Below are 13,222 nucleotides of genomic sequence, written 5' to 3' on the forward strand. Positions count from 1 at the left end.
CGGCCCTATAAGCCTGCTCTGCCATTTAGTAAGATCATGGCTGATCTGATCTTGGCCTCAACTCCACTTTCCTGCCTGTTTCCCATAACCTTCGACTCCCCTATAGTTCAAGAAACTGCCCATCTCAGCCTTGAATATATTCAATGACTCAGCTTCCATAGCACTCTGGGGTAGAGAATTCCAAAGATTCACGACCTCATCAAATTCCTCCTCATCTCAGTCTTAAATGGGAGACCCATATTCTGAAACTATGCCCCCTAGTTCTAGATTACCCGACGAGGGGAATATATACTCCTATATAGTGCTATAAACACAAGCAGATACATTACTCTTTTTTATATGTATTGTACCCTTTTCTCCAATAAATCGATATAAAATGTTGCACATATTTTGGAATGTATTGTAAACATAATGACTTTTACATTAATTGTACTTAATGTTGACCTAGTCATAGAACTACAACAGTCAAAAATGAAACCTTCAATTTAATGCTACTTAATGCAGCCCCTCAGATGTAGTTGCTATTTGTCCACCAAATGTATAATGTCAGTCCTCATCAAGTAGCTAAAGCATTCTAGGCCCATTTAGTGATAGTGAAGATAACAGACGGCCCAATATACTTTCAGTCCAGTTCATTTCCTTGTTAACATGCACATGATACGAACTGAGGTTTCTTTTTGGCTCAAATAGCTATTTTAAAATCGAGGTTCTCGCAACTCTATTTCAATGGAGACTCCCTTAGTGCAGTCAGCTGCCTCCCTCTCAGTATGTTTTAACAAAATCCTGGAGAGATTAGTGATTGCACTACAAAGAATTTAGGCAAGCTCAAAGCTCAACTGCAACTTAGGTTTTATGGATTGTTTCAACTCAGTGGTGAGACAGGTTTACTTGTCTGACTGGGGTAGCCATAGCCCTTTCCTTGGTTTTGACAAATAAAAAACAGATCGAAAACATTGCAATTAGGATTTGACCTGGGTAATCTTCAATTCTGTGGCTTTGGCTGAAAAACTGCTGTTGGGAGGCAATTTTCAACCAAGTCAGATTTGTAACACAGCTCCCACTTCCAAAATAGTGGGTGTGGTTGAGAGGACAGAAGAAAACAAGCTTGCATCAGATTTTAAAGTTAGAGGGGGGGAAAAAAGACTCAACAGTAGAAAACGGCAAAATTAAAAGTTAAGATAAAAAGAGAGAAGATAACAGAAGCAAAAATCAAAGCATTCTTTTTATTTTTATATAAGTATTTTAGTTTGGGATTATTACTAGAACAAAGTTTAAGCTGAAAATACTACTGTAATTCATTACAGTGCCTGACAAATACAAGCAAATTCACTGAGCTCAGAAAAAAATTCTCCGACCTTTTAAACAACCCAAGAACACGGACTATAGTTGTGATTTATTTATAAAAATGTGCACTGAACTGACCCAATCAAAATATCTGGGGGCAAAGTACGGAGAAATTAATATACATCATATATATGTTACATCAATTAATTACCTATGGATGTGAAAAATATGGTTATAATATGACCAGTTTTAGGAAGGATCCAAAAGAAACATAGAATACAAGTATTTTCATGAAATAATAAAATTATGTGATGCCTAAAGCTAGAAACAAGATTAAGGAAAGAAAAGTTACTGTCTCAACACATCCCTAAGGATGTCCCAAAGCACTTCACCTACAATGTCGTTTTAGTGCAGTCACTATTGTTATGTTGACAAATGCAGCAGCCACTTTGCCCACAGCAAAGTCCCATAAACAACTTGCATTTTTTACAGTGCCTTTAAAAGACGGAAAACTTCCAAAAGTGCTTTACAGGAGTGTAATCAGACAAAAATTGACAGAGCCAAAGGAGGCAGCAATAGGACAAATAACTAAAATCTTGGGCAAAGAATTAGGGGAGAACAGTTTTTGGAAAGTTGTAGGGAGGTGGTTAGGGAGGGGTGAGGCTAGTGGCATTTGAACACTAGGATGAACATTTTAAAATCAAGGCGTTGGTGAACCAGGAGCCAGTGAGCAGAGGGGCAATGGGTAAGTGGATACAGGCAGCAGAATTTTGGATGAGCTCACGGTTATGCAGGACGGAAGATGGGATGCCAGGCAGGAGGGTATTGGAACAGTCAAGTCTGGAGACAATAAAAGTATGGATGAGGGTTTCAGCAGATGAACTGGAGCAGGGTGGAGACAGGCGGCATTAAGAGGTGGAGGTAAGCGATCTTTGTGATGGAGGAGATATAGGGTCGGAAGCTCAACTCACAGTCAAACAGCACCAAGATAAATGACCCGTTAATCTATTCTCGATATTGGTCGAGAGAAATGTTAGCCAGGATCACTCCTCTTCAGCGGTTTAATGCAGCCTAATGTAATATTCGTGCTTCTTCGCTTTGTCCTCATCTTTATCTGAAGATCTGAAGAGATAGCACCTCCAACAATAAAGCATTCCCTCAGTGCAGTCACAAGTCAACTTACATTATGCCCTCTGGTCCGGAGGTGAAATTTGAGCCCACAACCTTCTGATTCAAGATGCAAGCAAATATCAACTGAGCCAAACTGACACTTTCAAGTAATTCTTGCACGCTGGGTCAGAAGCAAAGTGAGCATAGGTTGAAGCTGAAGCCCAAGCATACCATGCCAGGCTACAACAAAGTGTAATGCAATATGACAGAAAATTCAGTGAACTTCATATCAATTAGGCAGCAGTTTGTGGGCTCAAATCGCACCCCAGCATTTGGGCACATAATTTAGGCTGACATTTCAGATGAGATGCTAAACAAAAGACTGTCTGCCTATTCAGGTGAAGTTAGTTAAAAATACCATAGCCTTATTTGAAGAAGATCTTCTGCTGTACATTCACAATACACTTAAGCATCTGAAGCAATCCAGGTTTTTGCTGGTGTCAGTTTATGAGTGCACTTGTAAAGATGAGTTGTGGTATTCGCGTTGCAAAGCATTCTTGTTTTACAATTACATCCATGTTTGGTTCGTCATCTCTCGTGGCATGATATTCAAATCAGTGTTATTTTGATGAACGAACCACAAAATATTTAATGACAATGGGAAGCAATTTTGTCAGCATTAAATCCTCCGTCTTTCAGCCCTTCTCCTGGGACCATAATTGCATGCCAGGTGCAATTCCATCAGAGTACCATTTTATATCTTTCAGCATTACAACCAAGTAGTATCTGCCCTCAATACTGTAATGCGCGATTCTTCACTATCTTGTATGAATAGAAATGGCAAAATTCACCATGATGCTTGTGTTTGGTTCATAACATGTGCGGTTTAAATCTGCATTATTCATTTGGTCTAATGAATTGCATTGCCATACAACCTCACTCTACCAGTTCTCTCCTCTAGTCACCCAGCAAGAATTGTCTGACCACTGGATATCTGGCCTACCTCACTGTATCTATACTAGTTCTTTAAATGGAACTATATAACTAATTAAATTTCCCTGCCCTTTCCCATATCCTTTTATATAGTCTTCATTTCAAAGTTAACAATTACCCTTTTAAGTTAAGTTGTAGGGCTCAATTTTCCCTAATGCCGTTTTTTTAAGCTTATTTGAAAAGTTAACACCTGTTTTTTTGGGGTCCGACTACGCCAAAAAAATTGAAAGTTTCCCCGTTTTAACTTATGAATGTGGACCTGCACACATTGTCCTTAAGCTCTATGGGTGGAGTCTAAGATGTGCGCCAAAAAGATCGGGTTGCCTGGGTAACGAGGAACACACTGCGGGCTGAGGCTGGAAAGTGAAACATACAAGACATTCTGGCCAGCTCACAGCAACCTGCACAAAAGCACCTTCTTTGCACATTGCAGCTATTTAAGGCAGTAGCTTATCAACATGAAAATATTAAAGAGTCTTTGTGCCAAAAGTCTATCCTGTAAACTGTATGAATTGGAAGGGCTCCCCCCACCGGTGCCCGGAGCAGCTCCTAGCCCTGACCGAATGCTCCCCCCAATCCCTTCCGCTGCTGTCCCGGCCGTGGAACAGGATCTTCTGCGCTGATTTTGTTACCTGCCCAGAAAGTTTCTCAGAGCGGTCACGTATACAGTCTTAAAAAAAATCGTAACTTGCTTAAATGGTCAGAATTGATGCGGGTGGCAGGTTACTCCCCCAATGAGGTAAAAAAAAAAATTGCAGCCTACAAAAATCGTACCCAAGTGAATTACACTGGTGCAGAAACTTTGAGATTTTAAATTTACTCTGAAAAAAAAGTGCACGCCAAAAAAAACGGCACAGATAATTGTGGAAAATTGAGCCCAGTCTTTAGAACTAATTGTAGACTTCATTGTAAAATTTACTGCTCTTCAGAACGTTTGTACCTTTAAATAAACTTGCCATCAATATTTTAGGGCTTTAGTCACTCAAAAATTTGTATGAACTGGCAGGTGTATAAAACTAATCTAAATAATTAATCACTACATTTAAATTGTCTATTCATGTAAAGAATGTTGGACAAAGCCTAATTTTATACTAACTGTACCAAAACTGGTTTAATGACAGATTAATGCCGACAAGCCTTTACACTATATTGCACCCATAGGTCCTTGACAGAAATTTTCAGTAAACCTAAACAACGTAGCAGTAAAACTTATCAGGTTAGAGAGAGAATAGAGGGGTTAATGTGCCAGATCTTATTAAAATGGCTACACTTTTGTCAAACAGTAAGACCATAAGTAATGAAAGATTATTCTTCATTCTTTCAATCTCCACTCAATCAAGATATCAAGTTAATACAGAAATGGACAGGGGAAACTTCAAGGTATAAAAGTGTTCAAGTTAGCTTGTATAATTGCAAGGTAATTACTCAAATAAAAGGTGGATGAAAGCAAGATTGTCCACATAGCTGCATATGGATACCAATGAGAGCAGGGCCCAAGTTTCCACATGATTTGCGCCTGATTTTTAGGAGCAACTGGTGGAGAACGGACTATCTTAGAAATCGCAATTCTCCACATTTTTTTTTCTGTAGTTCTAGTGAGGTAGAACAGTTCTACTTTGGAACAGAATTTTTTCTTCAAAAGGGGGCCTGATTTCAAAGTTTCCACAGTGAAAACGTACTCCAAACTAAAGTAGAATGGAGCAAGTGAAGATTTTTGTAGAACTGAAAAAACCTGTTGTACACATTAAAAAATCAGGCGCAGGTTACAAATTAGGCGTCCAGAACGAGGTGGGGGGGAGAAGGGAACTCATTAAATTCTACAATCAATCCTTATTTATACTTCTACAAATATTATACAAATAAATCCAACCTGAATAATCATTTATAAGCAAAGAAAAGATTAAATAAACCATCTTCCTACCTGTGTGAAAGTGCTTCAGCCATCGTTCGTTCCCGTGGGGGGTGGGGAAGGAAACCGCCGTTTGTTGCCACGGAGGGGAGGGAGGGGAAGGAGACAGCGGTTTGTTGCCGCCGCGGAGGGGAGGGAGGGGGAGGAAACCGCCGTTTGTTGCCGTGGAGGGGAGGGGGGAGGAAACCGCTGTTTGTTGCCGTGGAGGGGAGGGAGGGGGAGGAGACAGCGGTTTGTTGCCGTGGAGGGTGGGGAGGGGAAGGAGACAGTGAGAAGGGTAGCCTCAGTGCTGATGGCAATGTGCTTTTATTAAAAATGTTCAAAAATTAAACAGCTACAAAGAACTACAAAAACGGCCGAGTGCCAATGTTTCCTTCACACTACGCGTGCGCGAACGCTCCAACGCGCATGCGCAGCGTTGCCGGCAGGAAAAAAACTAATTTAAATAGTACCCGCCCCCTCCCACTTACAAAATCGGCGCGAGTGTAGGCTCCGTCCCCCTGGGCGCCGCGTCAAACAGACAAGGAGCTGCAAAGCGCTCGAGAATAGCGCGTTTTTTTTCTGGCGCCGTTTTAGGCGCGAAAAACGGGCGCCCAGCTTGGAGGGGCACCCGTTTTTTATCCTGTGGAAACTTGGGCCCTATATGTTATCCCAAGTGTCAACAGCATGCGTAGAATGACCTCTGGTAATCTCTATCCTCCCAAAGAGTCACACTTGCAGATTAATTCCACAATCAAATTCACCATCCTGTTTATGATGGGAAGAAAATAAGTTTGGTAACCTGAAGTAATATTAACACATCAGAGTAATATCTCTGTTTAAGAAAGTGTGGTTAATGCAAGATGCAATTTCAGGAGAACAGAGACAGGTTAATAGATTGGTCAAAAAGATAGCAGGTAAAACTTAATGCAGAGAAATGCATTTTGAAAGGATGAATAGGGAGAGCATGTATACTTAAAGAATGAAACTTTAAAAGTAGAAGGGCCAAGAGATTCAGGAGTTTAAGTACACAAATATTTAAAGTGGCTGGACACGTTGATAATGCTGTAAAAAAGACTGGGATCCAAAACTTTATATACAAAAGGCAGAGTACAACGGTAGAGATAATGCTAAACCTATACAAATCATTGGTTCGGCTGCAGTTAGAACATGGTGTCCAGTTTTGGGCACTTCACTTTAGCAAAGATCAAGACCATGGAGTGTACAGGAGATTCACTAAGATGACTCCAGAGACGAGTGTTTTTGTAACGAGGTCACACAAGAATGGGAGCTGTTCTTTAGAGCAAAAAAAAGGCTAAGAGATCTGATAAGAATCTTCAAAATTCTGAGGGATTTTATAAGGTAAATTGAAAAAAAAACAATTTCCACTGGTAAATTGATAACGAGACCATAATTCAAGATCAGCTCTAAATGAATGGAAAGAATTAGATATTTTATATGCAGAGGCTGTTAGGATATGGAACATCATAGCAGAAACAGTGATAAAAGCATCACAATAGTTTTTAAAAAGATAAGTGATCAAATATTGTATTTTTAAAAATTTTTATATAAAGGGTATGAGGTGGAAGTGGACACAAATGCAATGGAATGAATGGCCTCGTGCTGTGCTGTAAAATTCAATGATTCTAAAAGAAAAAAAAAGTGGTGGAATCAGGTTCTGCACCATCACTTCTTGAGCTGAATGAAACTGAGTTTCATTTGTAGCATAGTGGCTAGTTTCACAAGGAAATTTCCTCACTTGCCTCATTTCAACACCCCCACCCCCTCCTGCACATCTTATTTACACATGGGAGTTGATAGCTGAATGTAAAGGAATAATATTTAAGTCAGGAAATTGGAACAAATAACCCAACAGAAATTGCAACCAAGTTTGACAATTCTATAATATGCAGAATTAGGCTGTGTAGTATTGACAAATATACAAAATATCTGCATTACAAAATCTGAACCCACAGAACCAAGCAGAGCTAGTCAAGTATAGGCAAGCAGTTATATTCATATGCATTAGTCAAAGAAAAGAGATGTGCACAATACCTTATCACCCCCAAACATTTATATATTTAGTAAATAAAGTGCTATTTTGATATCTAGCAGCAAAAGATTGCTAACTGTATAAAGTACAAAGATAACTTCCACCACAGCTGAGAGAGACACATCCAAGTGCGGTGTCTCTCTTGCTCTCCCCCAAGAAGTCTGAAGTTGTTCAGGATACAAATACAAATGTAATTCAAATGAATTATCAGAAGTCTCAGAAATGGTTCCAGAATGTCATAGTTTCTGTGTTACATATTATGCAAATCCAAACAAACCTTGTTCGTTTCATTTCCAATGATATGAAGTCTTTATCCACAGGAGCTGAAAGTTCCAAAGATCCAAGGTCTGGGCCCTGTTTTTGGGTGGGCCTGGACCTGCAGAAAATATCAGTGTAAAATCTAACAGACTAATGGAAAAACAGTGGTAAATGTTAGCTCTGCAATATTTAGGTTTGAAGCTAATGGAAACTATTGTCAAATAGCTGACTTAGAGCTTGTAGTCGCAGAATACTGAACAGATATGCAAATTTTGCTTTAGGATTCTCAATATATTGATACTGAACAAGTACAACCACGCAAAAATTTTTTTCCAACTTTTAAACTTCAAAATAGCTAATACTCATGTACATTTTTTAAAAAACTCAACCCTGTAAACAGTATACTATTTCTTAAAGATAAAAGCAACACCCAATGCTCCTTCAGCAAATTTAGATGTGTACATACCAGATTTCAGATAGGCATTAAAGACTCATCTCCCGTGGGTTAAATGTGCCATGGTGTGACTAATGGAAAACTCAGAAGTTGAAACTTAATAAAATGATACATTAACACAAACAAATTTCTAGTTGATCTTTCTACAGAATAACATTTCTAGATTAAAATGTTTCTGCTTCTAATACTAGTTCAGTGGTGACAACCCGAGAATTCTGCGTTCCTCCAATTCTAGCCTCTTGTGCATCCCCAATTTCCTTCACCCCTCCATTGAGGACCTTGCCTTCAGCAGTCTTGCCCCGAAGCTCTGGAAATCCCTCCCTAAACCTCTCCGCTTCTGTTTCCTCTTTTAAGATGCTCCTTAAAACCTATCGCTTTGATCACCTGTTCTAATATCTCCTTACATGGCTCAGTGTCAGATTTTGTCTGATTATGCTCGTGAAGCGCCTCAGGACGTTTTACCAGGTTAATGGTGCTACATAAATGCAAGTTGTTGTTGACCAGCAATAACTTATTGTACATAGAAGTTTACACTAAGACAAGTTTGTATATGGTAACACTGTGTGGCCTGCCTCTTACAAAGGTTACACTGCTTTCATCTACTTTAGTAGTTACAGCTGTCTACACAGAAATCCAGCAAAATCTATTTCAGAAGCACATTGGTTCTGGGCATTAACGTAGTGATATGATGAAATAAATACAGAAATCATGTTCCAGGTCTAATCTGTTATTAAGCCATGCTAAGCTGCCCGGGGGAGGGGGGGGGGGGGCGGTTGAGGCTGGGTCATTGAATATATTTAAGGTGGGGATAGACAGATTCCTGAACAATAAGGGAGTCAAGGGTTACAGAGAGAGGGCAGGGAAGTGGAGTTGAGGCCACGATCAGATCAGCCATGATCTTACTGAATGGCAGAAAAAAAAAGTGATTTTAGTACTGAAGTTTCGCTCCTTCAAAATTACCCAAAGTCATTATTTCTCATTTTGTTATGAGCTCAAAGGATAGTTGGTTCAATTGTAGTTATTTCTAGATTTATGTTTTGTGCAAACTTTAGCCTGTTAATCATGTCAAAATACTACAGAGAAGCCAATGCACAACACATTAAGAGCTTCAAGGTACAGTGGCACAGAGCAATATGGTGTTGATTGATATCAATTCTCTGCCAAACAAGTTAGTGATTTTTTTTTATGCCAATCTAGAGTGGTAATAATTGGAGGCCAGATGCTTCTCATCAATAAATGTAATAATTGTACACAAGCACACCAAGCTTCTCTCGGATGCCTCCTAGTGGGCAGACTGGCTCTAGCTTAGATCTCCAGCCGGTCCCCTCATCAAGTAGCAAGAGCCTGGCCGCATCAGCAACTATGGCTTAGATGGCTAAGGGAGAGGGAGGGGGCCAGAAATGATTCAGCTCAGGAGGCCATTCCAAAATGAGGGGCAGTCAGATGTGCTGCTTCTAGGCTTGTGCCAGTAGCACTGATGTGACATGAAAGGGTGAATGAGAATTTTTTAAATTGCGTGGCAACAGAGTCAATTATCCCAAGTATTTTGCAAGTATAAAACATCTGTTGTCTACATTTTTCAATTTCAAAAGATGCAAGCTGGTTAAAAAACTGAGGTTGTGCTCAACAAGCCAACCAATTGTTTGCAAAATCAGGCAAAAATAAAATGTTCAGTCCAAGAGTACGTATCAGAACAAGTGCAGTGATATTTGGTCTGATAAGCTAAACAAGAATTAATTTCTTCCAAGTTTATAAAAATTCTTACTAGATTTGAAACAGTCATTAAAAATCCATACCATACCAAATATGATTCCTTTAAAACTGCCGGGTGGGGTCTAAAACTATTAAGTACTTAGATGTTGATTTAAATCTTCAAATATATTGGTTATTTTCACAATTCTTGTATGCAATTGAATATTGGCAAGACCAAAGCCATTGTTTTCGGTCCCCGCCACAAACTCCGTTCCCTAGCCACTGACTCCATAACTCTCCCCAACTCCTGTCTGAGGTTGAACCAGATTGTTCGCAACCTTGGTGTCATATTTGAGCTTTCGACCACATATCTGCAGCATAACTCAGACTGCACTTCTGGCTGGCCTCCCACATTCTACCCTATATAAACTAGAGGTGATCCAAAACTCGGCTGCCCGTTTCCTAACTCGCACGAAGTCCCGCCCACCCATCAGCCCTGTGCTCGCTGACCTACATTATCTTCCGGTTAAGCAAAGCCTCGATTTCAAAATTCTCATCCTTATTTTCAAATCCCTCCTTGGCCTTATCCCTCCCTACCTCTAATCTCCTCCAGCACCACAACCCTGTCACCCCGCCCAGTAATGTCTGTGCTCCTCCAATTCTGCCCTTTTGAGCATCCCCGATTATAATCACTCAACCATTGGTGGCCATGCCTTATGTTGCCGAGGCCCCAAGCTCGAACTCCCTGCCTAAACCTCTCCACTTTTCTACCTCTCTTTCCTCCTTCAAGATGCTCCTTAAAACATACCTCTTTGACCAAGCTTGTGGTCACCTGCACTAACTTCTACTGTGGCTTGGTGTCAAATTGTTTATCGCATAATACACCTGTGAAGTACCTTGGGACATTTCACTACGTTAAAGGCGCTATATAAATACAAGTTGTTGTTGTAATATATAACTCTCACCATTAAAAGCATGTTCTACTGGATCCCCTGCTTTCCACTCTTTACAGCAATCAAATAACCTGCAATTTCCACTTTTCTTCCACAACACCTATCCACACAGGCAGCCTCAACATTAAATTTGCAGATTTGAGAGCCTAGACACGGAGGTCACAATTTTAATAGGGGTACGAATAGTGTGCGCTAGCTCTAAAGCGGGCAGTATACCTGGAAACAGGACCAAGGCTCGGCCTGACCGGGAAGCTATCAATCCTCATGCCTCAGAACAAAATTGCCAGCGAGTCCCAATCTTCATATTTAAAGCATGTCTCCACCGCCTTCCTGCGGGTATCCTGCTCGCCTGCTCAAAAGAGCAGATTAATATTGGGAACTGGCAAGGCGGCAGGGGCATCACAGGGGGTTAATAATGGCTGCCCTTATTTTAACTGATCCCACCAGTTTTCTACCAAGCAGAGAGTGTTAAAATCCGGGCCAGAGAGTTAGCAAGCTATTTGAATGACAAGGGCATCATAGAAACATAGAAACATAGAAAATAGGTGCAGGAGTAGGCCATTCGGCCCTTCTAGCCTGCACCGCCATTCAATGAGTTCATGGCTGAACATTCAACTTCAGTACCCCATTCCTGCTTTCTCGCCATACCCCTTGATCCCCCTAGTAGTAAGGACCTCATCTAACTCCTTTTTGAATATATTTAGTGAATTGGCCTCAACAACTTTCTGTGGTAGAGAATTCCACAGGTTCACCACTCTCTGGGTGAAGAAGTTCCTCCGCATCTCGGTCCTAAATGGCTTACTCCTTATCCTTAGACTGTGACCTCTGGTTCTGGACTTCCCCAACATTGGGAACATTCTTCCTGCATCTAACCTGTCTAACCCCGTCAGAATTTTAAATGTTTCTATGAGGTCCCCTCTCATTCTTCTGAACTCCAGTGAATACAAGCCCAGTTGATCCAGTCTTTCTTGATAAGTCAGTCCCGCCATCCCGGGAATCAGTCTGGTGAACCTTCGCTGCACTCCCTCAATAGCAAGAATGTCCTTCCTCAGGTTAGGAGACCAAAACTGTACACAATACTCCAGGTGTGGCCTCACCAATGCCCTGTACAACTGTAGCAACACCTCCCTGCCCCTGTACTCAAATCTCCTTGCTATGAAGGCCAACATGCCATTTGCTTTCTTAACCGCCTGCTGCACCTGCATGCCAACCTTCAATGACTGATGTACCACGACACCTAGGTCTCTTTGCACCTCCCCTTTTCCTAATCTGTCACCATTCAGATAATAGACTGTCTCTCTGTTTTTACCACCAAAGTGGATAACCTCACATTTATCCACATTATACTTCATCTGCCATGCATTTGCCCACTCACCTAACCTATCCAAGTCGCTCTGCAGCCTCACAGCATCCTCCTCACAGCTCACACTGCCACCCAAATTAGTGCCATCCACAAATTTGGAGATACTACATTTAATCCCCTCATCTAAATCATTAATGTACAGTGTAAACAGCTGGGGCCCCAGCACAGAACCTTGCGGTACCCCAGTAGTCACTGCCTGCCATTCTGAAACGTACCCATTTACTCCTACTCTTTGCTTCCTGTCTGACAACCAGTTCTCAATCCATGTCAGCACACTACCCCCAATCCCATGTGCTTTAACTTTGCACATCAATCTCTTGTGTGGGACCTTGTCGAACGCCTTCTGAAAGTCCAAATATACCACATCAACTGGTTCTCCCTTGTCCACTCTACTGGAAACATCCTCAAAAAATTCCAGAAGATTTGTCAAGCATGATTTCCCTTTCACAAATCCATGCTGACTTGGACCTATCATGTCACCTCTTTCCAAATGCACTGCTATGACATCCTTAATAATTGATTCCATCATTTTACCCACTACCGATGTCAGGCTGACCGGTCTATAATTCGGTTTTCTCTCTCCCTCCTTTTTTAAAAAGTGGGGTTACATTGGCTACCCTCCACTCCATAGGAACTGATCCAGAGTCAATGGAATGTTGGAAAATGACTGTCAATGCATCCACTATTTCCAAGGCCACCTCCTTAAGTACTCTGGGATGCAGTCCATCAGGCCCTGGGGATTTATCGGCCTTCAATCCCATCAATTTCCCCAACACAATTTCCCAGCTAATAAGGATTTCCCTCAGTTCCTCCTCCTTACTAGACCCCCCGACCCCTTTTATAACCGGAAGGTTGTTTGTGTCCTCCTTCGTGAATACCGAACCAAAGTACTTGTTCAATTGGTCCGCCATTTCTTTGTTCCCCGTTATGACTTCCCCTGATTCTGACTGCAGGGGACCTACGTTTGTCTTTACTAACCTTTTTCTCTTTAAGACGGATTGCAAAACTTTCTATAGATATGTAATGTTCCCTGCAAGCTTCTTCTCATACTCCATTTTCCCTGCCCTAATCAAACCCTTTGTCCTCCTCTGCTGAGTTCTAAATTTCCCCCAGTCCCCAGGTTCGCTGCTACTTCTGGCCAATTTGTATGCCACTTCCTTGGCTTTAATACTAT

At 41.1% G+C, this 13,222-nt stretch overlaps 1 protein-coding gene across 2 annotated transcripts in view; it reads right to left on the minus strand.

Moving 5' to 3' along the window:
- map2k4a (mitogen-activated protein kinase kinase 4a) overlaps positions 1-13,222 on the minus strand; it is a 152,773-nt gene that overhangs the window by 68,867 nt on the left and 70,684 nt on the right. Inside the window, exon 4 of one of the 2 annotated variants that reach the window (XM_070857545.1) lies at positions 7,606-7,704. The exons of the other annotated variant lie outside the window; for it this stretch is intronic. Within the exon in view, the coding sequence (XP_070713646.1) occupies positions 7,606-7,704 (99 nt within the window). The remainder of the gene's footprint in view (positions 1-7,605; positions 7,705-13,222) is intronic. 2 annotated transcript variants of the gene reach the window in all.

Source organism: Pristiophorus japonicus, chromosome 16, assembly GCF_044704955.1.
Source record: "Pristiophorus japonicus isolate sPriJap1 chromosome 16, sPriJap1.hap1, whole genome shotgun sequence".
NCBI lineage: Eukaryota > Metazoa > Chordata > Chondrichthyes > Pristiophoridae > Pristiophorus > Pristiophorus japonicus.